Below are 27,402 nucleotides of genomic sequence, written 5' to 3' on the forward strand. Positions count from 1 at the left end.
CCAGAAATGCCAACCTGCTTCTCTCCAAGGTGCACAGGGAGAGCCAGGGAGCAGGCCGCCTTGGGAGGCAAACCTTCCAAGCCTTTTCTGAGGCCAGGCACACACCAAGATCAGCCAAGACTCTCCATGCTGCCGGGCCCACCCAGCCCAGCTCTGTGCTGGCCCTGGGCCACAGCAGCTCCCACCAAGCAGGAGGCAAATGCCTATTGCCCAGAGTTGAAACACAGCCCAAGGGGAAGATGTGAAAAGCGTGTGTTTGAAAGCCTTTTAATTCACAGCTCTCAAAGAGAGCTTTGGGCCTCACAGCTGGACAGAGGTGGGTCTGCTCACACCTCTGTCCAAAGGGGGTGACATCCTGCTGCAGGTGCTTGGGTTGGTGTCCGCAGGTCCAGGCAGATGCCAAACCCGCTCTTCACTGCCTTCTCCCTTCCTCTGCCCCTCTGCCAAGTGCAGAGGGCCTCAAGGACTGAAAGGAGCACAGAGAGCCAAAGGGGGACACTTGCACCTGCCCCCCTGGGAGCTCCCTGGGAAGCGCTTTCCTTGAGCAGCAAGCCCTTTCCTCCAAAGGTGCTCCCCAAACGTGTGGCTTTCCTGGGGAACACCAACACAGCCTTAAGGAACGCTGGCAAGGCTGAATTACTTCAGGCCCTTTCAGCACAGGCACTCCAGCTCTAGCTCGTATTCAAACAAGTGTGTTTCCAGGGGGAGGTTGAGACGTGCAGCCCCAGGCCCTGTCCAAACACAAGCTGCCCGCTGCCTCTTCACCTGCCTCAACTCCTGCCTGCGCTGACGGCACCAAAACCAGGCTGCTCCCGGCCAGGGACCAGAGCCCTGTTCCCGCAGGATGCTCTTGCCAGCACCTTCCAGGACTCTCTGCTGTGCACACAGTGCTTCCCATGCCCGCTCCCAACAGGCTTTGGGACGCAGAGCACAGCCTGGCTGGCTCTGCCAGCAGCACAGCCCAAACACGGGCGGAGGAAGAAGCAGCAGGGGCTGTTTTGCGGCCATGCCCAAGAGAGACTGGAAGGGTGCCCTCCCTCTGCTCTCCCTTGCTTGCCTTTCTGACTGGCTCTGAGCCTGGCGCTGCCATTCCTCACTTGTGGGCACCAGAACCACACCCGGGATCCCGGCACTGCCTGACAGCGCTCCGGGCACCGGCACAGTCGCGTGTCCGAGTCTCGGGCACCGTGCTGCTGCTCCTTCTGCCCTTAGGCACACCCAAAGCTGCCTGTTAAGCCCGCATGGTCTCTGGTTGTGCCCTCTTCCTGATCTTCTACAGGGATGGAGCACTGCTGGGCTTTCAGGAAGCTATTCTTGAAAACTTCACGCATTCCAAGCTCCTTTGACCTCCGTGGATGCTTGCCATGGAATCCCTCCCAGCTGGGCTCAGAGCATTCTCAGCTTGGCTCTTCCAAAGCCCAGGGGCTCCACGGTGCTCTGCAAGGCCTGGAACTGCACAGTGCTGTGGAACTGCACCTTCAGCACAGGGACCTTTCCAGCCTGAGCTGCCCTCCTTCCTCTGTGCCTGTGCACAAAGCACGGCGTGGGAGGGAACGGCAGCAGGGGCCTGTGTGTCCCAGGGCCCCGGATTTGCGCCGCTTCAGCTACACAGAGATGCAGGTAAGGGGGAAAAACCAAACTGTTTATTAATGGAAGGGAAAGTGAAGGGTTTAGATGGGGGCAAAAAAAAAAAGGGGTGGGGAGGGTTTGAGGGCTGGAGGGAGGGAACTGTCAACAGGGAAGGACAAGGCAAGAGCTATGGGAGGCTCCCACAGGCTCAGCTGTCGCCAGCATCAGCTGTGCCTGGAGCTACAGAGACATTGAGTGGTGGTCTCTTCACAGTCTCCTGGTACTGTTCTTGGGACCCTGGTTCTCTGAGTCCAGCAGATGACCGTAGTTCTGCAGATCTTTGTCCAAAAATGGCCTGAATTTCTAGGTTAGTGGAGGATGGGCTGTCATCTTTGCTCATGGCTTCAAGGGCTGGAACACAGATGAACTACCAGGGTCAGAGCCCAGACAGACACCCGGAGATAGTTCTGCTAAGCCCATCCCTCCCAGCTCTCACCATGGCCACAAAAGAGGCTGAGCCTTGAGGGATCAGCCGCAAGACACGGCCACGAATCCGCTCCCGCCCGTGTCCCTGAAATCGCTCTGTGTGCTCTGCCCGTGCCACCCTTCATCCACAAAAGGAGCGAAGCCTGCCGCAGCCGGGGCAGAGATTGCAGCTCCCTGCCCGGGCATTGCAGCGCTCCTGGCCAGACCCGGCTGTCAGCCCGCTGCCCGCACTCACCCTCACGGAGAACGTGAAGCTCTGCTGGCTGTCCCTTCAGGTACCGCCCGGCGATCCCTGCGAACACAGAGCCTGTCACTGCCCAGCGGCACAGCTCCCTGCCGGCGGCGCTGCCGGCGCTGTGGCCACACGCCCTGCTGGCCCGGCAGGGCTCAGCCCGGGCCCTTGCCGCACGCTGCCGGCCCAGGGCACGGCTGCCAGAGGGCGGCAGCAGCGCCGAGCCCGGGCGGGGCTCCACGGCGCCGGGCCCGGCCGGCGCTGCCGGGGCTGCAGGCGGGGCGGGGAGGGAGCCTGGGCTCGGGGCTCACCGATGATCCTGATGGCCGCCTCTCGCAGGGGTTCGTGTGGGCTCTCCAGGAACCGCAGGGCCCGGCGCAGGTGCTCGGCCGCTCGGCTCCTGTCCTCTGCCAGCTGCAGAGAGCGGCAGCAGGGGAGGCTTGGCGCGGGCTCAGCCCCCGGGCCGGGCGCTCGCTGCGCGCAGCCCCGGCCTCCCCTGCCCGCGCAGCCCTGAGGCGCGGCCAGCAGCCGCTGGCGCCGGGCTCCGCAGGGGGCAGAGCGCCGGCTGCTGCCCGGGGAGCCGCGGGGCCGCCCCGCAGCGCCGCCGGGCCGGGGCTCCGTGGGCACCCGGCTCGGGCCCGCAGGAGCCTGGAGAAGAGCCCGCGCGGCCTCTGCGTGCAGCAGCGGGCAGCGGCACAGCTGCCAGCCCCGCACGCTGAGCACCGCGCTCAGGGCCTTCTCCACGCTGAGCCTGGGCATTCTCGGCTGTCCTTACCAGGCACTCATCAATTTTTAATGGCTGCTTCGTCTTCAGCGCCTCCTGGAGGTCCGTCTTCCCCAAGAAGCCGGCCGCGCAATGCAGCGTTTCCCGAGAAGCCTGGCGAGCAGCAGAGAGCCAGAGATGGCCCCACAGCCCAGGGCACAGGACCCACATCCCTGTGCCAAGGCCTGGAGGAGGCTGCAGCTCGTCAGGCACCAGGGCAGGAGGCAGCCGAGCCCCCTTGCAGAGATGCACCAGCATCACACAGAACCTCACCTCTGCCACGCGCTGGTTCTCCTCATGGCAGTACAAGAAGAGTGGGTGCAGGCTCTGGCTCACAATTCTCTTCAGGGGCTTTTTACCCTCCTCCACCACCAATTCCATCACCTTACGGAAAAGTTGAATGGAGAGCAACTGCAGATTGCTGTGGTCCTGGAGGAAAGAAGGAGGAAAAGTCCTAAGCATCAAATATCCAGTACTCCTGGGAGAAGGCATAAAAATCCAGAGAGCACAAAATTTCTGGTCAGCAGCAAGTGCCCATGGCTGGGGCCACAGAGCCTTACATTGTCAAAGAGCGGCAGGAATGCCACAGCTAGCTTTGGGGCAGAAGTGCTGGAGATCACAAGGTGTTTTTTCTCGAGCATCTTCATGAACAGAGAGAGGGACAAGCTGACCACCTCTTCATCTGCATCACCCAGCAGCTTCAGAAGGCTTCGAGACACGCTGCGTATAGGTCTGGCCTGTGTGGAGCACAAGGCTGTGCTGGGAAGCCATGGACGGCTGCAGCGCCAGCAGCGCTCTGGCACTGCAAGCCCAGCCTGCTGCTGCAGGGCCCACAGGCCAAAGGCCTGTCCCAAAGCACGGGGGCAGGTGAGGCAGGAGCGCTGGGAGCAGCTGCCTCAGCTCCTGAAGCCCTGCCAGCCCAAGGGGCTGCTTTGCACAGCGCAGCTTCAGCCGCTGCCCCCTTCTCACCATCGAGGGATCCTTGCTGAGCACCACGAGGCCTCTGAGCGCCAGGCGACGCCGCTCCCTGCGCTTGCTCTGCAGGCAACTTGACATGATCTTCAGGACAGTGTGAGAACATTTACTCAAGTCCAGGCACTGGAGGACCTGAAAGGCACAGGGCAGTGACAGGGGACCCGGCTGGCAGGAGCCCGGAACCGCACAGGGCCGGGCCCAGGCAGCAGCACAGGGCGTGGGCACCGTCCCAGGCAGCTGCAGCTACGAGAGGGCAGAGAGCTGGGAGGCAGCTCAGCCAGGCAGCGCTGGCCACCAGACTCACCTCCACAAGGAATGCCAGGAAGGGCAGATCCCAGCGATGCGTTTCCCTGCTGAGCAGGCCAAGCAGGTGGAGTGCAATACGAGAACACAAAGGGATCAAGACACGGCGCATCTCCCTGGCAGGAGGAAAAGTGCACCAACCGCCTGAGCATGAGTGACAATCATCTCCCAGAACTGGCTCACAAAGATTCAATCTTTCCCCACCACCCTGGAGGGGATGTGGGCCCTCTAAAAGGCAGCTCCGTCTGGGCACCCTCCTCTCCCAGCCTTTTCCAGTCTCCTTGGTCCTCCCTCCCCGAGTGACGAGGCCCTCTGGCCCATGACTACAGGGACTGTGTGGGGCACCCAGGCACATGGCACAAAAGCTGGGGGCAGTGGGGAGAAAGGGGTCTCACCTGGCCAGCAGACCCACAGCATAGTGCTGGGTGTCAGCATACAGCAGAGTGTCCCAGCCATTTTTGCGTCCCATTTCCAGGACCACATTGTCACACCGCAGTCGGCAGAGCAGAGCCTTCATGGTCTGCACTGCAAACCTGTGTGCAGAGCAAAGCCCAGGTCATACTGTGATCTCTGGCTCCTGCCATGGGGACATGGGAGGCATGGGAGAAGTGGGATGGAGCACCTGCTGGGGTTTGTGTTAAGGTGGTGTTCGTCCTGGCAGTGCTTCCAAAAGGTGTCAACCTCTTCAGAAGGATGCGCTGTGCTGTCGCAAATTTGAACTACCAGAGCCACGAGCAGGTGGGGGGCATAATTGTGCATTGCCTCTTGGCATTTGGACACCTGGATAATCACCCAGGCCACCAGAGTTGCCTGCAAAAGAAGCAGCCCAAGACAGCGCTCAGTGCCGAGGTGTCCATGGGGCAGGGCCCAAGGGCAGATGCAGGAGGAGCAGCGGGCCTGGTGCCCCCTGAGCCTGGCCCTAGTCCAGGTGTCAGCCCAGCAACTGAGGCACTGAGAGGATGGAGAGCCCTGGAGAGGCAACCAGGAGGCTACAGAGGCCAGTTCCAGAAACTCACAGCCAGGGCAAAGACATCTGTGTCATCCCCATCAGAGGTGAACATGCTGTGCACAGGCCAGTCCTCCATCACGCAGATCAGTGCTGGCAGCACTTTCTCTGTTGTTAGTCGTGACGAGCCTATAGTTCTCCACATCATTGCAGCAGCTCTGTGGGATCAGAGTTCTGTGTCAGGGGCGTCTCAGTCACAGTACCATGCCCTGTGCAGCTGTGGGGGCCCAGGTGCCAGAGCCCCAGTGCCCTGAGGGGCAGGGAGGGAGCATTGGCAGCAGGCTCAGGAAACACAGGGGCCCGAGGCTCCTGGACCTCTCTGCCTGTCTGGCAGACCCCACAGCACAGGCTGTGCAGGGCCACGGGCCCTAAAGGCCGGTGAGCCCTGAGCTCTCCAGACACGTGGGCCCCGTACCTGTCACACGTTGGGGCACAGCGCAGGAGGGTCAGCGCCACGTCAGCTGGGTGTTCTTCAGCTATCCTCAGAATGTTCATGAATAGCCTGACATCGGCAGGCTCAGGGGACGAAAGTCTCTGGTGCATAATCCTCACCATTTCTGGCACCTGGAAGAGGTGTGGAGAAAATTTAGGGTGCTTTCTGAGGGAGGAGATTCCCCAGTTTCCCAAAAGTGCTTTCCCTCCCCCCACATTGTGGTGGCATCAAAGGTTGAGGCAGGCAAGTGGACATGGCCAGAGGGGACACATGATCCTGGTAGGCCTCCAGCCATGGGCACTGGCTGCTTATTATTTCTGATAAAAAGCAGGATTACCCATTAATAATAAATTGTGAGCATAAATGACAGTTAAAGTGGGGGTAATATCAGTGTTTTTTATGACCTCAGTCATTCAGGTATCTGAATTGGCCTCATTTGTTACCTGGTCAGCCTTCACTATGTAATTACTCATTTCTGCGCATTCAATTGATGGGGTGCTAACATCAGTTGGCCTGTAGCCAAATTTGTTTGCATCCTCCTTATCTGTGGTCTTTCCACACATAGTGAAGTTCTGCAGAAGAGCAGGGAAGAGAGGGACGTTCCATGGAGTGTTCCAAACACAGTGATCAGCTGAGCAGGGGCAGCAGGCCCAGCCCAGGTGAGGATGGCTGCAGCTACCTTCAGGGTTTTGCTGAAGCTACCACGAGCAGGGTCCTGCTTCTTCCCTGCATCTGGCAAAGAGCGAGTGCAGCCAGAGCTGAGGGGCTGCGGGAGAGGCCGGAGAACACAGCCCAGCCCTGCGCTGCCCAGGCAGGGAGAGCCCCGGCATGCCCCAGGGGGATGGAGCACGGCCACTGCGGGGTGTCTGCCTGGCCCCTCTGCTGTCCTGAGCATGGGCATGTCCCCAGGGCATGGCATGGGATGGGATGGGATGGGATGGGATGGGATGGGATGGGATGGGATGGGATGGGATGGGATGGGATGGGATGGGATGGGATGGGATGGGATGGGATGGGGCCAGGCTGACTGCAGCCATCATCCCTGTGGCTCAGCTCTGTCACTCACTGTCCGGCAGTGGCTGGAACCGTGGCGCCGCATTACGCTGCTTTGCTGGGGCAGCTGAAGAGCCTTGGTTCTTCTTCCCTCTGAACAGGCCTTGGCGTTTGTCTGCCATTCTCCCAAAATCAGGTGTCGAGGGCACCTGCAAGAGAGAGGCCTTGGAAGAGCTCTGAGTTGACAAGTCCAACGGTCTGGCCTCAAGGGCACTGGTCGCAAAGATGGGAGTTGCCTCGGAAAAGCTCCGAGTCACCAAGTGCCACCGTCTGCCCTTGAGGGGTTCTGCAGAAGAGAAGTCTCGAGAAGGCCACGGGTCACCAAGTCCTGTGGTCTGGACTCGAGGTCACCTGCAGCAGTAAGGTCAAGGAAAAATTCCACGTCAGCAATGAACGAGCGCGCTGTGCAGGGGTTCCTCACGGCACCGCTCTGTCCCGTCCTGTCCCGTCGCTGTGCTCCGAGCACTGTGGCTGCTCTTGTCACCTCCAGCTCCTATGTCACCACGTGTCACAAAGGACACCCTGTGCCATTCCATGCCACAATGACCGTGCTGCACCGTGTCACAAAGGGCCCTTGCACACTCTGCCACCGGCCCTGGGGCCATCCCCGGCCCACCCAAAGTGTCCCAGGTTGGAAGGAATCGCTGGCCCCAAGTGTCTAAGACAGCCCGACAGGATCTTTAGGAAGGGCTCAGAGCAGCAGCAAACGCTGCCCTGCTCTGCCGGCTCGGGGCAGCAGAAGGAGCCCCCAGGGCTGCCGACGCAGCCGCGCTGGCAAGGGCACGGGGCCTTCCAGGGAAGCTGGCACGGCCTCCTTGGGACACGTGCCGGCTGCTGGCCATCCTAAACCCGCGGGTGCCACACGCACAAGGAGCGGGTGGGGCAGGGCGCGAATGCTGCTCTGAGCCCTGGGGCCCGGGCAGCGCTGGCATCAGCAGGTGTGGCAGAGTCCCCGCCCAAGCAGAGCTGCCACCCCCCGAGCCCTGGCAGCGCTGGTGCCCCTCTCCTGCCCCAGAGACCTGTGCCCCCGGGGGGCTCCTGTGCCAAAGCCTGCGTGCACTGGGGGCTCTGCTCCTTCCTGCAGGGGCTGATGGCAGCAGCACCTGGAGCAACTGCTGGCAACACTTGCTCTCTCTCAGAAGCTCTTATTCCATGCTGGAATTATTTTCTCATTGAAGTCATTTCCTGCAGCACAAAAATATAACCATGAAGACACAAAAGAATCAGGCATTAAAGAATCTCCATTTTAGGAAAGCTTTTTTTCCCCATTGCTCAACTCAAGTATTTCCAAACTTTGCAGACTTCTCAAATTAACTGGGATGGCCAGAAAATGCGAATGGTTTGGAAGTTTGCTCCCATCTCAAAGCAGAACCTCATTTGCCCTAACATCATCCACTGGAAGTCACTGTACAGGACGTACCACTACAAAGAGGCAAAAAGAAGGCCATTCTTTGGTTTGCAAATGGATCTCGATGAAGGGATGATAATCTCCTAATTCTCTTAAGGAATAAAAGCTCTCAAGGAATCACAGTCCGCTCAGTGTTCCAAGAGGAACCCAAACAAATGAGTCGATGGCAAAAGGGCTAATCCTCCCCCTGCTACAGATATCTAAATGGCCAATAAAGTGCAGCTCTCCCCTCTTGTGCCCGGCAGGAGAATCAGGACCACGAACGGAAATAGTCACCGATAATCCTGCCCTCCATAACCAAAACTGTGCCAAACCACAGATGCTGCCTCCAAACTGACTCACATTCCAGCTTAGACCTCTCACCTTCCAGACAACTCCTTCTCCAACGTACCCCCCAACACCAACGCCCCAAACACTCGCACAGAAGCCCTCCACACCCGCCAGGACCCCCGGCTGTCCCCGTCCCTCCGCAGAGCTTTCCCAGCCTCCAGCAGCCCCCCTGGTTCCCTGCACGTGCCGTGGGACTGCCCTCAGGAGGATCTGCTCCAAGGCCTTCCCTGGCAGCAAGCTCAGGCGGCCAGGCCTGTGCTTCCTGGATCATCCTTGCCACCGAGCCTTCCTGTGCACGGCTGTTCCACTGGCACATCTGCCCTCAGCTCCGACTTCTGCACTCAACCAGGGCTGCTGGTGAAGGATCGAGAGCAGCCTGGCAAGCTCTTTCTCCAGCTCCCTCTTTACTCTTGGGGGAGGTAGAGCATGGCACAGGAAAGCAGCTGGTGCCACAAGGAGTGGGTGGCATCAGGCAGCTCTGGGGAGGCGCCTCAGGACTGCTGTATCCTGAGTGTTGGAACAGCACTGGCCGTCCCCTGTGCGTATCTGCAAAAGCTTCAAATCAGCTGCCTCAGCTGCCAGGGCCTCTCCTGGCCAGCATCCTGGCATGGATGCAGGACGGCTGCCAGGCACTGCTGGGACCCAGCGGGACAGGACCGGCTGTCTCGTGGCCACGTAGCACCCCTCACACAGCCAGGGCCATCCCGAAAGCAGACAAAGGCTCACATGTCAGCAGAGAGGAGCAAGGAGCACTGGGCTCCTCTCAGGGTGTCTCAGCGGGGCTCGCTCCTCAGCACGCCCCCATTTGAAGGCCGGCTGATGCCCAGCTGCCAGAAATGCCAACCTGCTTCTCTCCAAGGTGCACAGGGAGAGCCAGGGAGCAGGCCACCTTGGGAGGCAAACCTTCCAAGCCTTTTCTGAGGCCAGGCACACACCAAGATCAGCCAAGACTCTCCACGCTGCCTAAGCGAGAGACCAAAGGGGGACACTTGGACCTGCCTCCCTGGGATCTTCCTGGGAAACACTTTCCTTGAGCAGCAAGCCCTTTCCTCCAAAGGTGCTCCCCAAACGTGTGGCTTTCCTGGGGAACACCAACACACCCTTAAGGAATGCTGGCAAGGCTGAATTACTTCAGGCCCTTTCAGGAAAGGCACTCCAGCTCTAGCTCGCATTCAAACAAGTGTGTTTCCAGGGGGAGGTTCAGATGTGCAGCCCCAGGCCCTGTACAAACACAAGCTGCCCGCTGCCTCTTCACCTGCCTCAACTCCTGCCTGCGCTGACGGCACCAAAACCAGGCTGCTCCCGGCCAGGGACTAGAGCCCTGTTCCCGCAGGACGCTCTTGCCAGCACCTTCCAGGACTCTCTGCTGTGCACACAGCGCTTCCCATGCCCGCTCCCAACAGGCTTTGGGACGCAGAGCACAGCCTGGCTGGCTCTGCCAGCAGCACAGCCCAAACACGGGCGGAGGAAGAAGCAGCAGGGGCTGTTTTGCGGCCATGCCCAAGAGAGACTGGAAGGGTGCCCTCCCTCTGCTCTCCCTTGGTTGCCTTTCTGACTGCCTCTGAGCCTGGCGCTGCCATTCCTCACTTGTGGGCACCAGAACCACACCCGGGATCCCGGCACTGCCTGACAGCGCTCCGGGCACCGACACGGTTGCGTGTCCGAGTCTCGGGCACCGTGCTGCTGCTCCTTCTGCCCTTAGGCACACCCAAAGCTGCCTGTTAAGCCCGCATGGTCTCTGGTTGTGCCATCTTCCTCATCCTGTGCAGGGATGGAGCACTGCTGTGCTTTCAGGAAGCTGTTCTTGAAAATTTCCAGCATTCCAAGCTCCTTTGCCCTCCGTGGATGCTTGTAGGAAAGCCATCCTGTGCTGTTCTTGTGAGCCAGCCAAGGCTTCCTAAAGATAAGGAAAGCCCCATATCTCTCCTGAGGAAGACACCGAGGTTGTCACCATGGCAACGTGATGAAGGAGAGAAAGTTAAAAGATACGGACTCCAGCTGGCTCACAGAATGTCGTGTCTCCTTGTCCACCTATTGAGAACTTTGCTTCTCACTTACGACTAATGGGCAACGTATGTATTTGTTGAGTAAATGTAAAGATCTTGGAGAACTATAAAAGCAATATGTTACTCTAATAAGCTCTCTCATACACCCTTCTGGTGGAATCGTGGTGCTTTTTGCCATGTCGCCCTGTATAGCGACAGGTGCTTGCCATGGAATCCCTCCCAGCTGGGCTCAGAGCATTCTCAGCTTGGCTCTTCCAAAACCCAGGGGCTCCACGGTGCTCTGCAAGGCCTGGAACTGCACAGTGCTGTGGAACTGCACCTTCAGCACAGGGACCTTTCCAGCCTGAGCTGCCCTCCTTCCTCTGTGCCTGTGCACAAAGCACGGCGTGGGAGGGAACGGCAGCAGGGGCCTGTGTGTCCCAGGGCCCCGGATTTGCGCCGCTTCCGCTCCACAGAGATGCAGGCAAAGTGAAGAAGCCAAACTGTTTATTAATGGAAGGCAAAGCAAAGGGATGATCTGGGAGGGAAAAAAAAGGATGGGCAGGGTCTGAGGGCTGAAGGGAAAGAGCTGTCAAAAGGAAGGGAGAGTGGAGGGAAAAAGAAGGGATGGGTACAGTCTGAGGGCTGGAGGGAAGGAGCTATCTATAAGCATATCTGAAGCCATGCAAGTTTCCCACAGGCTCAGCTGTGCCCATCATCAGCTGTGCCTGGAGCTCCAGCTGGTCTCTTCTGGTCTCTCCAGGTGGTCTCCTTTTCCATGGTGTTTTTAGGACTTTTAGGAGCAATGGTTTTTCTGAGCCACCAGATAAAGGTAGTTCTGCATATCTCTCAGTGATTCTCCGCTGAACTACTATGTCAATTTGGGAAGGGGGTCTCATCTCTTCTCGGGCCTTGAAGGGCTGAAAGAGATGAACAGAGGCACAGTCAGAGCCTGGATCTCCAGATACCCAAGGAGGCCTTCCTGCCAGGGCAAACTCTCCCACCTCTTGCCATGGGCAGGAGGGAGGAGAAGACAATGGGATAAGCCAGAAGGTGCTGGCCACGGATCCCCCCCGTGCATGTCCCTTAAATCTCTCTGTGCTTGTCCACACAAGGACAAAGCCCACCAGAGCCAGGACAGGGCTCACAGCTCCCCCCGCCAGCCCCCGCTGACAGGGCACTGCCCGCACTCACCCTCATTGAGGACCTCGAGCTCTTGCTGCCCCCTCATGACCATCCCGGCCACCCCTGCGAACACGGAGCCTGTCACGGCGCCAGCGGCACAGCTCCCTGCCGGCGGCGCTGCCGGCGCTGTGGCCACACGCCCTGCTGGCCCGGCAGGGCTCAGCCCGGGCCCTTGCCGCACGCTGCCGGCCCAGGGCACGGCTGCCAGAGGGCGGCAGCAGCGCCGAGCCCGGCCGGGGCTCCACGGCGCCGGGCCCGGCCGGCGCTGCCGGGGCTGCAGGCGGGGCGGGGAGGGAGCCCGGGCTCGGGGCTCACCCATGAACCGGATGGCCGCCTCTCGCAGGGGCTCCCGTGGGCTCTGCAGGTAGCGCAGGGCCCGGCGCAGGTGCTCGGCCGCTCGGCTCCTGTCCTCTGCCAGCTGCAGAGAGCGGCAGCAGGGGAGGCTTGGCGCGGGCTCAGCCCCCGGGCCGGGCGCTCGCTGCGCGCAGCCCCGGCCTCCCCTGCCCGCGCAGCCCTGAGGCGCGGCCAGCAGCCGCTGGCGCCGGGCTCCGGAGGGGGCAGAGCGCCGGCTGCTGCCCGGGGAGCCGCGGGGCCGCCCCGCAGCGCCGCCGGGCCGGGGCTCCGTGGGCACCCGGCTCGGGCCCGCAGGAGCCTGGAGAAGAGCCCGCGCGGCCTCTGCGTGCAGCAGCGGGCAGCGGCACAGCTGCCAGCCCCGCACGCTGAGCACCGCGCTCAGGGCCTTCTCCAGGCTGAGCCTGGGCATTCTCGGCTGTCCTTACCAGGCAGTTGGCAAACTTGGACAGCTGATCCTTCTCCACCAGCTGCTTGAGATTCCTCCGCTTCAGGAACTTGGTCACATGAAGCAGCGTTTCCCGAGAGGCCTGGAGAGGAGCAGAGAGCCAGAGATGGCCCCACAGCCCAGGGCACAGGACCCACATCCCTGTGCCAAGGCCTGGAGGAGGCTGCAGTCCCTGAGGTGCCAGGGCAGGAGGCAGCTGAGCCCACCAGCGTCACACAAAACCTCACCTTCGCCACACGCTGGTTCTCCTCATGGCAGTACAAGAAGAGTGGGAGCAGGCTTTGGCTCAAAATCTTCCCAAGGGGCTTTTTCCACTCATCCACTACCCGTTCCATCACCCTGATGAAGAGCTCAAGGGAGAGCACCTGCACATAGCTGTTGTCCTGGAGGAAGGGAAGAGGATCAGGCCTTAAGAATAAATACTCCAGGCTCACCAGGGCAAAGTTTCTGAGCAGCAGCCAGTGCCTGAAGCTGGGGACACAGAGCCTTACGTGGTCAAAGAGCAGCAGGAGTGCCTCAGCCAGCTTCGGGGCAGTGGTGCTGGATACCAGGATGTCTTTGTGCTGGAGCACATTTGTGAACACATGGAGGGTCATGCTGACCACCTCTCCATCTGCATCACTCAGCACATCCACAAGCTGTTGAGACAGGATGCCTGTTCTTCTGGCCTGTGTGGAACACAAGGCTGTGCTGGGAAGCCATGGACGGCTGCAGCGCCAGCAGCGCCCTGGCACTGCAAGCCCAGCCTGCTGCTGCAGGGCCCACAGGCCAAAGGCCTGTCCCAAAGCACGGGGGCAGGTGAGGCAGGAGCGCTGGGAGCAGCTGCCTCAGCTCCTGAAGCCCTGCCAGCCCAAGGGGCTGCTTTGCACAGCGCAGCTTCAGCCGCTGCCCCCTTCTCACCATCAGGGGATCCTTGCTGAGCACCACGAGGCCTCTGAGCGCCAGGCGCTGCCGCTCCCTTTGCTCGCTCTGCAGGCAACTTGACATGATCTTCAGGATGCTGCCGCTGTATATAGTGAAATCCAAAAACTTGAGGACCTGAAAGGCACAGGGCAGTGACAGGGGACCCAGCCAGCAGCAGCCCGGAACCGCACAGGGCTGGGCCCAGGCAGCAGCACAGGGCGTGGGCACCGTTCCAGGCAGCTATGGGTAGGAGAGGGCAGAGAGCTGGGAGGCAGCTGAGTGAGGCAGCACTGGCCACCAGACTCACCTCCACAAGGAATGCCAGGAAGGGCAGATCCCAGTATGGGTCCTCCCTGCTGAGCAGCCCGAGCAAGTGGAGTGCGATGCGAGAACAGAAAGGGATCAAGACACGGCGCATCTCCCTGGCAGGAGGAAAAAGACACCAAGACCCTGATGGGGGGAGGCTAAATCTGTCCCAGGACTGACTCACAGGGGTCTGGTCTTTCCCCAGCATGCCTGGAGGGGATGTGAGCGCTTTTTTCAGTCAGCCACTTCTGGACACCCTCCTCTCCCAGCCTTTCCCAGTCTCCTTGGCCGTCCCTCAGTGACGAGGCCCTCTGGCCCATGACCACAGGGACTGTGTGGGGCACAGGGCACAGGGCACAAATGCCAGGGGCAGTGGGGAGAAAGGGGTCTCACCTGGCCAGCAGACCCACGGCATAGTGCTGGGTGTGAGCACACAGCAGCGTGTCCCAGCCACGCTTGCGCTCCATAGCCACCACCACATTGTCGCACCGCAGTCGGCAGAGCAGAGCCTTCATGGCCTGCACTGCAAACCTGTGTGCAGAGCAAAGCCCAGGTCACACTGGCAGCACTGGCGCTGGCCACAAGGGCTTGGGAAGGACAGGAGGACTGGGACCTGTTGAGCTTGCTGGGAAGGCGGTGTTCCTCCCGGCACGCTGTCCAGAAGTTACTGGCTTCCTCTGGTGGCATCTTGTGTGTGGTGATGACAACTTGGGAGAGCAGAGCCACAAACAGGCGGGAGGAATACAGGATCATGGCCTCGTGGCACTCAGGCACCTGGACAATCACCCAGATCACCAGGGTTGCCTGCAAAAGAAGCAGCCCAAGACAGCGCTCAGTGCCGAGGTGTCCATGGGGCAGGGCCCAAGGGCAGATGCAGGAGGAGCAGCGGGCCTGGTGCCCCCTGAGCCTGGCCCTAGCCAGGTTTCAGCCCAGTGCCTGAAGCAGAGAGAGGAAAGAGAGCAGCTAGCAGGGAAACCGGGGCTCAGCATCAGCCCAGAAACTCACAGCCAGGGCAGAAACGTCCCTGTTGTCCCCATCAGAGGTGCATGCGCTGTGCAGAGGCCAATCCTCCATCACGCAGAGCAGTGTTGGCAGCACTTTCTCCACTGCTGATCCCACTGATCCTATGGTTCTCCACATCATTGCAGCAGCTCTGTGGGATCAGAGCTCTGTGTCAGGGGCGTCTCAGTCACAGTACCATGCCCTGTGCAGCTGTGGGGGCCCAGGTGCCAGAGCCCCAGTGCCCTGAGGGGCAGGGAGGGAGCATTGGCAGCAGGCTCAGGAAACACAGGGGCCTGAGGCTCCTGGACCTCTCTGCCTGTCTGGCAGACCCCACAGCACAGGCTGTGCAGGGCCACGGGCCCTAAAGGCCGGTGAGCCCTGAGCTCTCCAGACACGTGGGCCCCGTACCTGTAACACGTTGGGGCACAGCGCAGGAGGGTCAGCACCACGTCAGCTGGGTGTTCTTCAGCCAGCCTCACAATGTCAATTTGCAGCCTGGCATCCAGAGTGGCTTGGGACACCAGCCTCTGGTGGATGTTCCTTACAATGGCCGGCACCTGGAGGAGGAATGGGGGACACTTGGAGCACTGTCTAGTGGGTGCAATTTCACCAGTTTTCCCCAAGCAGCGCTTCCCTTGCTGCCACACTCTGCTGGCCTCAAAGGCTGAGGTGGCCCAGGGGCCATGGCTTGAGGGGACACACGAACCTGGGAGGCCTCCAGGCCTGGCCCTAGGCTGCTAACCTGCTGCTGAGAGGAAACACCAGGTTCCTTGAAATAGTCCGGTATGAGTTCCTGGCTGATAGTGGGAGTGGGCGTGGTGTCAGTATTTGAGATGGCCTCAGTCTCTCCACTGTCGGTGTTTGTGATGGCCACGTCCTCAGTCACTGCCTTGTCCTCCTTCGCCCTGTCCTCATTCATTTCAGCCTCAGAGTCTTCTGAGCACTCAGTCAAGTCTGGGCTGACATCAGGCTCTGCCTGGAGCTCGGTCAGCCCCGAGTCAGGCTGGGCTGGGCCCTCAGCTGCTGCAGTGCCGCTCTTTCTACGTGGAATGCGCAGAAACTTCGGGAACATCTGCAGGAGAACAAAGGACAGGGAAGCAGGGACGCTCCATGGCATGCTGCAGGCATGGTGCTCGGCTGAGCAGGGGCAGCAGGCCCAGCCCAGGGGGGGATGGCTGCAGGTACCTTCAGGGTTTTGCGGAAGCGGCCACGGCCGGGTTCCTGCTCCTGTGTGCGCTGCAGGGCTGCATCTGGCAAAGAGCGAGCGCAGCCAGAGCTGAGGGGCTGCGGGAGAGGCCGGAGAACACAGCCCAGCCCTGCGCTCCCCAGGCAGGGAGAGCCCCGGCATGCCCCAGGGGGATGGAGCACGGCCACTGCGGGGTGTCTGCCCGGCCCCTCTTCTGTCCTGAGCATGGGCATGTCCCCAGGGCATGGGATGGGATGGGATGGGATGGGATGGGATGGGATGGGATGGGATGGGATGGGATGGGATGGGATGGGATGGGATGGGATGGGGCCAAGCTGACTGCAGCCATCATCCCTGTGGCCCAGCTCTGCCACTCACCATCTTGCAGTGTCTGGATCTGCTCTGGCTCTTCAGGCTGTTGTGTTTGGGCGGCTCCATGGTCTTTCCTGTTTTTCCCCCTGAACACTTTGAACAGGCGGAGAAATCTGCCCGCCATGCCAGAGTCTGGCCTTGAGGGCATCTTAAAGAGAGATGTGTCAGGACGACTGCAAGTCAACAAGTCATGCAGTTGTGCCTTGAAGGCACGTGAGACAGAGAAGCCTCGGGAAGGGTGGAGGACTCAAGGTCCTGCACTCTGGTCTTGGGGGCTCCCGTCACAAGGACAGGAGACTCCTCATAAACAATTGTGGTTACCAGATCCCATGGATTTGCCTCGAGGGCAGCGGCTGCAGGGATGGGAGATGTCTCGGAAAAGCTCCGAGTCACCAAGTCCCGCAGTCTGGCCTCGCAGACACCTGCAAAAGAGAAGCCTCGGGAAGGCCAGGGGACACCAAGTCCCACAGCCTGGCCGCGAGGTCACCTGTAGGAGTAACAATGCCTCGGAAAAGCTCCGGGTAGGACACGAACGAGCGCGCTGTGCGGGGGCTCCTCACGGCACCGCTCTGTCCCGTCCTGTCCCGTCGCGTGCTCCGAGCACAGTGGCATGCTCTTGTCACCACCAGCTCCTATGTCACCACGTGTCACAAAGGGCCCTTGGACAGCTGATTCCCTTCCATGCCAAGGTGACCGCGCTGCACCGTGTCACAAAGGGCCCTTGCACACACTGCCCCTGGCCCTGGGGCCGCCCCTGGCCCACGCAAAGGGGCCCCAAGTGTCTAAGACAGCCCGACAGGATCTGTAGGAATGGCTCAGACCATCAGCAAATGCTGTCCTGCTCCAGCAATTAGTGATAATTCACTTTAAAGTCTGCTTTTTCACAATTCCTTTGTGTCTTGATAATGCACCTAAATTTGCCTTTTCTTTGCCTTCTGTCTCTCATGAGACCCCCATGGGTATCGCTGGGTTGTGCTACCCCAGGCTATGATGAGCAGTCTTGTTATTGTTCAGTTCGTCGTTCACTTGGCGATACAACCAGTAAGGCAAAAATAGCTCTCTGTTTCCATGTATCACTACATGGACAGCATTTTAATTGCTTCTGACGATTCTCCATTATTGGGCGACTCTCTTGCTGCTTTAAATGTCATGCTTGGCAGCGGAGGCTTGTGCATAGCCACAGAAAAAATCCAGGCTGAACCTCCCTGGAAATATCTGGGTTTCAAATTATTGGAGACAACAGTCACCCCACAGCTGGTGACCCTAAGAACCAATATGCACACATTGAATGGTTTGGAAAGTTGTTAGGCACTATTAATTAGATCCTCGCTTGATTGGGAATCACCACAAAGGAATTATCCCCCTTCTTTCAACTGTTCAAATGAAACCCAGATCTCCCTTCCCATGGCAGTTGACAAAAATTGCCCAAAAGGCTTTAGAGACTGTAAGTGATAAAATCAGCCACTTCTTTGGCACACGTCGAAACCCAGATTTGCCTTTGCAACTGTTCATGATTCTGCAATCTCTCCAACTCTGTGCTCTTCTGGGTCAATGTGATGTACAGGAACATCCTCTCTGGTTAGTAGAGTGGGTTTTTCTGCCACACACCTTTTCAAAACCATAACCATTCAACCTGAGATGCTTTTTCAGCTGCTGTTGATGGGACGACTCCAAGGCCAGAGCCTGACAGGATATGACCCAGCAGCAATACATCTCCTCATTACTGCAGCAGAATTAGGGAATCCGTTCAGGGATTCACTGTCATTTCAAAATGCTCTTGCAGACTATACTGGACAATGTTTTCACACGATGCCTCAGCATGCCCTGCTACAATCCTTCAGGGATTTCCCCTTTCAACAACAGCGACTTTAAAAGAAAACTCCAATCCCTGATGCAAAAATTGTTATCACTGACGGATCAGGAAAGACGCATAAAGCTGTGGCCCTTTGGAGAAATGATAAGGGACAGTGGAAACATTCTATAACCTTTCCAGCAGAATCTACCCAGCTAGTGAATCTGGTGGCTGTGCTGGAAGCATTTTGCCTTTTCTCACAGGAATCTATTAACATTGTTTGTGATTGTCTTTATGTTACAGGAACCATTGAGAGAATTCAGCACTCATTCCTGAAGGAAGTCTCTAACAGTTCTTTTTCTGTTCCTAACCACTCTCTACAAATTTTTACTTCACAGCTCTCACAAATCCTGCACTTTAGAGCACACACCACTCTGCCTGGACCTGGAGTGGATGCCCTCGCCGTGACAGTCACTATACCACAAAAGTTAGGGCAAGCCAAATTTTCTCATAATTTCTACCATCAAAACGCCCAAACACTGGGAAAACAATTCAATCTGACTTTGCCACAAGCATGGGGTGTAGTGAATCCTTGCTCACAGTGTCAGCAGACTCTTTGTTTGCCACAAATGTCAGGTACAAAGCCACAAGGGTTGAAACCTAACGACATCTGGCAAGCAGATTTAACACACATGTCGAGCTTTGGGACTTTTAAATATGTCCATGTTTCTATTGATACCTTTTCTGGATTCATAGTAGCAAGAGCACACCAGGGTGAGAAATCCATGGGAATTTGCTGGACATTTCCCATTCCACGGAATTTGATGGGAATTTGGGAGGGGAGCTGAAGGATTCTAAATTCCCAATGCCCAGAATGCTGTCATTCCCTGGGAATTTGGGAGGGGAAATGCAGGATTCAAAATTCCCAATGTCCAGAATGCCAGTATTCCATGGGAATTCGTTGGGAATTTGGGAAGGGAGCTGAAGCATTCAAAATTGTCGATGCCCAGAATGCAATTATTCCATAGTTTTGGTGGGAATTTGGGAGGAGGACTGGAGCATTCTAAATTCTCGACACCCAGAATGCCCTTATTCATTGGGAATTTGGGAGGGGAACTGAAGGATTCCAAATTCCCTATGCCCTGGAAGCCATTATTCCATGGGAATTTGGGACGAGCTGCAGGAGTCAAAATTCCCAACACCTAGAAGGCAATTATTCTATGGGAATTTGGGAGGGGAGCTGGAAGATTTGAAATTCCTGGTGCCCGGAATGCAGTCATTCCATTTTCCAGTTTTGGTGGGAATATGAGACTGGAGCTGGAGAATTCCAACTTCCTGATGCCCAGAATGCTGTTATTCCATGGGAATTTGGTGGGAATTTGGGAGAGGAGCTGGAAGATTCAAAATTCCCAACACCTGCAATGCCATTATTCTGTGGGCATTTGGGAGGGGAACTGGAGCAGTCAAAATTCCTAACTCCTGGAATGCCATTATTCCATGGGAATTTGGGAGGGAAACTGGAGGATTCAAAATTCCCGAAGCCTGGAATACCATTATTCAATGGGAATATAGTAGAAATTTGCGAGGAGGCCTGAAGGATTCTAAATTCCCAATGCCCAGAATGCTGTTTTTCCATGGAAATTTGTGAGAGGAGCTGGAAGATTTGAAATTCCCAATGCCTGGAATGCTGTTATTCCATGGGAACCCCTTGGGAATTTGTGAGAGGAACTGGAGGATTCTAAATTCCCCATGCCGGGAATTCCATTATTCCTTGGGTATTTGGTAGGAATATGGGTAAGGAATTGGAGGATTCCAAATTCCCCTGGCTGGAATGCCATTATTCCATGGGAATTTATTGGGAATTTAGGAAGGGAACTGGAAGATTCTGAATTCCCAATGGCCTGAATGCCATTAGTCCTTGGGAATTTGAGAGGGGAATGGGAGAATTTGAAATTCCTAACACATGGAATGCCATTATTGCATGAGAATTTGGGAGGGGAGCTGGAGGATTTGAAATCCCCAATGTCCAGAATCCTGTTATTGCATGGAAATTTCGGAGGAGAGCTGGAGGATTCAAAATTCCTCATGGCTGGAAAGCCATTATTCCATGGGAATTTGGGAGAGCAGCTGGAGCATTAAAATTCCTGACGCCTGGAATGCCATTATTCCATGAGAATTTGGAAGGTAAATGGGAGGACTGAAAATTGCTGATGTCCGTGCCTCTCGTGCCTTTGCAGCTGCCAAAAGGTGCGGTTTTGATCTGTGCTGATTGTGCTTGTGTGAAACATTGGCACAAGTGCTTGTGCTTAGGAATTTTGATGGAAAAAAGCATGACTCGGTTTTGCTTCTTTAAAATGTTTGGCAAAGTGTTTGAAATAACCATTGTCAGTTTGTCTGCTCTCGCATTTCCTTCCGCCGTGAATCCTGGAAACGAGGAATGAGCCCTGATAGGAGAGACAAAATATTGGTTAGTTCTGAGTTGCAAAACCGTATAAAGACATGAAAGCCAGCGATAACGATAACATTTGTAACATCCTTTAACACTTCTATTCTCTTACCAATACTAGCAACCTAAGAGGAATCTGTAAATCCACTAAAAAGTTCTGCAAAGAGCTGAAACGCCCTAACTACTGCAGCCAGTTCAACAACCTGAGGAGAGCCCTCTATTGTCTGAACATCTGACTCCCATGTTTTGGTTGTTTGATTTTGCCACACTGATGTGTGTGTTGTCCCTGCTCCATCAGGGAAGGGAGTTATAGCACTTAAAGGCTCTTCACTAAGCATGGATTTCTCTCTAAAAATTTTGCAATTTGTGGCCTGGGTAATAAATAGAACAAACCTGAATAATTTAACAATGCAATTTGCAAGTCTTCTGAATTTTGCAAAGCCAAATCAACCCTTTTCACAGGTAAACAGTTAATTGTAGTGGGAATAGAGTATAAGAAATGTGTAAAAAGCAGCTTTACGCCCAGAGAGTTGCAGCCAGGCCAATTATCCAAGATCAGGAACAGGCTCGACTCACAGCTGTAACCAAAAAGGAAGAACAGTCCTATAAGACAGGGAGAAGTGGGACCTGGAGTCAGTCAGTTGCTGTCTGGGCCTTGAAGAAGAAGGAGCAGTGTTGAGAGGAACTACCCATGAGAAATGACCGAGAAGGTCTGGGACTCTTGCAATAAGATAACAACGCTTTCACATTGGGAACACAGCAGGTAATCACAAAATCTTGGCCTGCCATAGTTAGCAGTCTTGTTCTGGCTCTAATTATGATTTCAGCTGTCATCTCCATGGTTGAAAAAATTGTTTTTGGCGACCTATAGGGAAGAAAAACCCACTGTGTGATTAACAAAGGATCTGCCTAAGAAGTGTTCCAATGAAAACTGAGACCATAAAGTTGCATTTTTTCTCCTAACACTGCAAGAAATGCAGTCTCTGTGGAGTTCTACAAGATTCCCTCACTTTTATTTCTACCTTTAAAAGGAAAGAGGAAGATGTGTGAGTTAACCCAACTAAGACATAGAGTCAGCTGGACTTCAAACCTAATGAACCAAGCCTGATCTCCGAGCTCTGGGAAAGATTCACCTAAACCACGGCAAGCCTGACATCTCCTCCCAAGAGCCTTTGGAGTAGTTATGTTAATTAGTCCAAGTTCTACGCCCCTATTGGTTACATGTGTTCCGTATATGGTATTGTTTCTAGAATGTTCCACCTCCAAGACTACATATTGTTACCTCTCCCTTGTTTCTGGTCTTTGGAGCTTGTCCCGATATTGTGTTCTGTTCCTGAATATAGTTCCCATTTTTATTTCCAGTTAAAAGTAATTTCCTTGTCAGGCACTCCATTGTTCCCTCTGCTTCTCCCCTGTTTTGCACCACGTTCACCCAGAGTCAGGGGACCCAAGGTTTCATACAATCACCCTCACTGCAACCCTGCCGGAGCGCTGTCAGGCAGTGCTGGGATCCCGGGTGTGGTTCTGGTGCCCACAAGTGAGGAATGGCAGCGCCAGGCTCAGAGCCAGTCAGAAAGGCAAGCAAGGGAGAGCAGAGGGAGGGCACCCTTCCAGTCTCTCTTGGGCATGGCCGCAAAACAGCCCCTGCTGCTTCTTCCTCCGCCCGTGTTTGGGCTGTGCTGCTGGCAGAGCCAGCCAGGCTGTGCTCTGCGTCCCAAAGCCTGTTGGGAGCGGGCATGGAAAGCGCTGTGTGCACAGCAGAGAGTCCTGGAAGGTGCTGGCAAGAGCGTCCTGCGGGAACAGGGCTCTGGTCACTGGCCGGGAGCAGCCTGGTTTTGGTGCCGTCAGCGCAGGCAGGAGTTGAGGCAGGTGAAGAGGCAGCGGGCAGCTTGTGTTTGGACAGGGCCTGGGGCTGCACGTCTGAACCTCCCCCTGGAAACACACTTGTTTGAATACGAGCTAGAGCTGGAGTGCCTGTCCTGAAGGGTCTTCAAGTAATTCACCCTTGCCAGGGTTCCTTAAGGCTGTGTTGGTGTTCCCCAGGAAAGCCGCACATTTAGGGAAGCACCTTTGGAGGAAAGGGCTTGCTTCTCAAGGAAAGCGCTTCCCAGGGAGCTCCCAGTGAGGAAGGTGCAAGTGTCCCCCTTTGGTCTCTCTCTCCAGGCAGCGTGGAGAGTCTTGGCTGATCTTGGTGTGTGCCTGGCCTCAGAAAATGCTTGGAAGGTTTGCCTCCCAAGGCGTCCTGCTCCCTGGCTCTCCCTGTGCACCTTGGAGAGAAGCAGGTCGGCATTTCTGGCAGCTGGGCATCAGCCGGCCTTCAAATGGGGGCGTGCTGAGGAGCGAGCCCCGCTGAGACACCCTGAGAGGAGCCCAGTGCTCCTTGCTCCTCTCTGCTGACACGTGAGCCTTTGTCTGCTTTGGGGATGGCCCTGGCTGTGTGAGGGGTGCTACGTGGACACGAGACAGCCGGTCCTGTCCCGCTGGGTCCCAGCAGTGCCTGGCAGCCGTCCTGCATCCACGCCAGGATGCTGGCCAGGAGAGGCCCTGGCAGCTGAGGCAGCTGATTTGAAGCTTTTGCAGATACGCACAGGGGACGGCCAGTGCTGTTCCAACACTCAGGATACAGCAGTCCTGAGGCGCCTCCCCAGAGATGCCTGATGCCACCCATTCTTTGTGGCACCAGCTGCTTTCCTGTGCAATGTTCTACCTCCCCCAAGAGTAAAGAGGGAGCTGGAGAAAGAGCTTGCCAGGCTGCTCTCGATCCTTCACCAGCAGCCCTGGTTGAGTGCAGAAGTCCGAGCTGAGGGCAGATGTGCCAGTGGAACAGCCGTGCACAGGAAGGCTGGGTGGCAAGGATGATCCAGGAAGCACAGGCCTGGCCACCTGAGCTTTCTGCCAGGGAAGGCCTTGGAGCAGATCCTCCTGAGGGCCATCCCACGGCACGTGCAGGGAACCAGGGGGGCTGCTGGAGGCTGGGAAAGCTCTGCGGAGCGACGGGGACAGCCGGGGGACCTGGCGGGTGTGGAGGGCTTCTGTGTGAGTGTTTGGAGGGTTGGTGTTGGGGGTGTGTTGGAGAAGGAGTTGTCTGGAAGGTGAGAGGTCTAGGCTAGAATTTGAGTCAGTTTAGAGGCAGCATCTGTGGTTTGGCACAGTTTTGGTTATGGAGGGCAGAAGGAATATCTGTGATTATTTCCCTTCGTGGTCCTGATTCTCCTGCCGGGAACAAGAGGGGAGAGCTGCACTTTATTGGCCATTTAGATATCTGTAGCAGGGGGAGGATTAGCCCTTTTGCCATCGACTCATTTGTTTGGGTTCCTCTTGTAACACTGAGCGGACTGTGATTCTTTGAGAGCTTTTATTCCTTAAGAGAATTAGGAGATTATCATCCTTTCATCGAGATCCATTTGCAAACCAAGGAATGGCCTTCTTTTTGCCTCTTTGTAGTGGTACGTCCTGTACAGTGACTTCCAGTGGATGATGTTAGGGCAAATGAGGTGCTGCTTTGAGATGGGAGCAAACTTCCAAACCGTTCACATTCTCAAGCCATCCCTATAAATTTGAGAAGTTTGCAAATTTTTGGAAGTACTTGAGTTGAGCACTGGGGAAGAAAAGCTTTCCTGAATTGAGGATTCTTAAATGCTCTGAGCCCGCAGAGCAGGGCAGCATTTGCTGCTGCTCGGAGCCCTTCCTACAGATCCTGTCGGGCTGTCTTAGACACTTGGGGCCAGGGATTCCTTCCAACCGGGGACACTTTGGGTGGGCTGGGGCTGGCCCAGGGCCGGAGGCAGTGTGTGCAAGGGCACTTGCTGACACGGTGCAGCACGGTCACCATGGAATGGAACGGAACCCGGTGTCCAAGGGCCCTTTGTGACACGTGGTGCCATAGAAGCTGGCGGTGACAAGAGCAGACACAGTGCTCGGAGCACAGTGACGGGACAGGACGAGGCAGAGTGGTGCCGTGAGGAGCCCCTGCACGGCACGCTCCTTCGTGTCCTACCCGGAGCTTTTCTGAGGCATTGTTCCTGCAGCTGACCTCGCGGCCAGGCTGTGGGACTTTGTGACCCAAATCTTTTCCAAGGAGTCTCCTGTCATTGTGACAGGAGCCTTCAAGACCAGAGTGCAGGACTTGCTGTCCTGCAGCCTTCCTGAGGCTTTCACTGTTGCAGGTGCCTTGAAGGCACAACTGCAATTGTTGACTTGGTGATACCTGAGGCATCTCTCTACAAGGTGCCTTCAAAGCTGGGTGGTGGAATGGCGGGCAGATTTCCCCGCCTGTTCCAAGTGTTCAAGAGGAAAAATAAGGAAAGCCCTGAAGCTGCCCCAGCACAACAGCCTGAAGAGCCAGAGCAGATCGAGACACTGCAAGATGGTGAGTGGCAGAGCTGGGCCACAGGGATGATGGCTGCAGTCAGCTTGGCGCCATCCCATCTTATCCCATCCCATCTTATCCCATCCCATCCCATCCCATCCCATCCCATCCCATCCCATCCCATCCCATCCCATCCCATCCCATCCCATCCCATCCCATCCCATCCCATCCCATCCCATCCATCTCATCCCATCCCATCCCATCCCATCCCATCCCATCCCATCCCATCCCATCCCATCCCATCCCATCCCATCCCATCCCATCCCATGCCCTGGGGACATGCCCATGCTCAGGACACAAGAGGGGCCGGGCAGACACCCCGCAGTGGCCATGCTCCATCCCCCTGGGGCATGCCGGGGCTCTCCCTGCCTGGGCAGCGCAGGGCTGGGCTGTGTTCTCCGGCCTCTCCCGCAGCCCCTCAGCTCTGGCTGCGCTCGCTCTTTGCCAGATGCAGCCCTGCAGCGCACACAGGAGCAGGAACCCGGCCGTGGCCGCTTCTGCAAAACCCTGAAGGTACCTGCAGCCATCCCCCCCTGGGCTGGGCCTGCTGCCCCTGCTCAGCTGAGCACCATGCCTGCAGCATGCCATGGAGCGTCCCTGCTTCCCTGTCCTTTGTTCTCCTGCAGATGTTCCCGAAGTTTCTGCGCATTCCACGTAGAAAGAGCGGCACTGCAGCAGCTGAGGGCCCAGCCCAGCCTGACTCGGGGCTGACCGAGCTCCAGGCAGAGCCTGATGTCAGCCCAGATTCGGCTGAGCGCTCACAAGACTCTGAGGAAGCAATGAATGAGGACAGGGCAAAGGCAGACCAGGCAGTGACTGAGGACATGGCTATCAAAAACACCAAGACCAGAGAGACTCAGGCCATCACAAAAACTGGCACCATGCCCACTCCCACAGTGATTTGTGCTTCCACTATGGATTTTTTCGGGGAGAGTGCTGTTCCCTCTCAGCAGCAGGTTAGCAGCCTGGGGCCAGGCCCAGAGGCCTCCCAGGATCGTGTGTCCCCTCAAGCCATGGCCACTTGGCTGCATCAGCCTTTGAGCCCAGCACAGTGTGGTGGGAAGGGAAGCACTTCTTGGGGGAAGCTGGTGAATTTTCACCCGCTGGACAGTGCTCCAAGTCTTCCCCATGCCTCCTCCAGGTGCCAGCCATTGTAAAGAACATCCACCAGAGTCTGATGTCCTGTGTCACTGTGGAGGCCCGTCTGCGCAGTAACATTCTGAGATTGGCTGAAGAACACCCAGCTGACGTGGTGCTGACCCTCCTGCGCTGTGCCCCAACGTGTGACAGGTACGGGGCCCACGTGCCTGGAGAGCTCAGGGCTCAGCGGCCTTTAGGGCCCGTGGCCCTGCACAGCCTGTGCTGTGGGGTCTGCCAGACAGGCAGAGAGGTCCAGGAGCCTCGGGCCCCTGTGTTTCCTGAGCCTGCTGCCAATGCTCCCTCCCTGCCCCTCAGGGCACTGGGGCTCTGGCACCTGGGCCCCCACAGCTGCACAGGGCATGGTACTGTGACTGAGACGCCCCTGACACAGAGCTCTGATCCCACAGAGCTGCTGCAATGATGTGGAGAACCATAGGCTCGTCACGACTAACAACAGAGAAAGTGCTGCCAACACTGGTCGATGTCATGGAGGATTGGCCTCGGAGCAGAATGTGCACCTCTGATGGGGACAACAAGGACGTTTTTGCCCTGGCTGTGAGTTTCTGGGCACATGCTCGTCCCTCGGTCACCTCTCCAGTAGTTCCCCGTGCTCTCAGTGCCTCAGGCACTGGACTGACACCTGGGCTAGGGCCAGGCTCAGGGGGCACCAGGCCCGCTGCTCCTCCTGCATCTGCCCTCGGGCCCTGCCCCATGGACACCTCGGCACTGAGCGCTGTCTTGGGCTGCTTCTTTTGCAGGCAACTCTGGTGGCCTGGGTGATTGTCCAGGTGCCTCAGTACCACGAGACAACGATTCATTCTTTCTACCCTCTGTTTACGGCTCTGCTTTTCCAAGTTGTAATCACCACACAGGAGTTGCCACCAGAGGATGTTGAAAACTTCTGGACAGCGTGCCGGGAGGAACACCGCCTTCCCAGCAAGCTCAACAGGTCCCAGTCCTCCTGTCCTTCCCAAGCCCTTGTGGCCAGCGCCAGTGCTGCCAGTGTGACCTGGCCTTTGCTCTGCACACAGGTTTGCAGTGCAGGCCATGAAGGCTCTGCTCTACCGACTGCAGTGTTACCATGTGGTGATGTCTATGGAGCGCAAGTGTAGCTGGGACACGCTGCTGTGTGCTCACACCCAGCACTATGCCGTGGGTCTGCTGGCCAGGTGAGACCCCCTCATCCCCACTGCCCCCGGCATTTGTGCCCTGTGTCCGGGTGCCCCACAGAGTCCCTGTGCCTTTGGGCTAGAGGGCCTCGTCACTGAGGGCGGGCCGAGCAGATGAGAAAATGCTGGAGAGGGTAGGGTGCCTCGAAGGGGCCTCCTCCCACAGTGCTCACATCCCTTTCAGGGATGC

General features: G+C 57.2%; 2 protein-coding genes across 3 annotated transcripts in view; both read right to left on the reverse strand.

Moving 5' to 3' along the window:
• Nucleotides 1-27,402, reverse strand: part of LOC119702962 — an 84,228-nt gene that overhangs the window by 33,637 nt on the left and 23,189 nt on the right. The gene's annotated exons all lie outside the window — the stretch shown is intronic.
• On the reverse strand, nt 1,731-12,500 carry LOC119703438. Of its 2 annotated transcripts, none has more exons than XM_038143357.1 (3): nt 12,044-12,500; nt 2,291-2,347; nt 1,731-1,980 (listed from the first exon to the last, which is right to left on the reverse strand). In XM_038143357.1, the coding sequence occupies exons 1-3, from the start codon at nt 12,489-12,491 to the stop codon at nt 1,778-1,780; spliced, it is 708 nt and encodes a 235-aa protein (XP_037999285.1). In that variant the 5' UTR covers nt 12,492-12,500; the 3' UTR covers nt 1,731-1,777. The 2 variants fall into 2 exon arrangements, with proteins under 2 accessions (XP_037999285.1, XP_037999286.1); XM_038143358.1 differs by lacking the exons at nt 1,731-1,980; nt 2,291-2,347 and adding exons at nt 11,105-11,463; nt 11,738-11,791.

This window comes from Motacilla alba, chromosome 7 (assembly GCF_015832195.1).
Source record: "Motacilla alba alba isolate MOTALB_02 chromosome 7, Motacilla_alba_V1.0_pri, whole genome shotgun sequence".
In the NCBI taxonomy this organism is placed as follows: domain Eukaryota; kingdom Metazoa; phylum Chordata; class Aves; order Passeriformes; family Motacillidae; genus Motacilla; species Motacilla alba.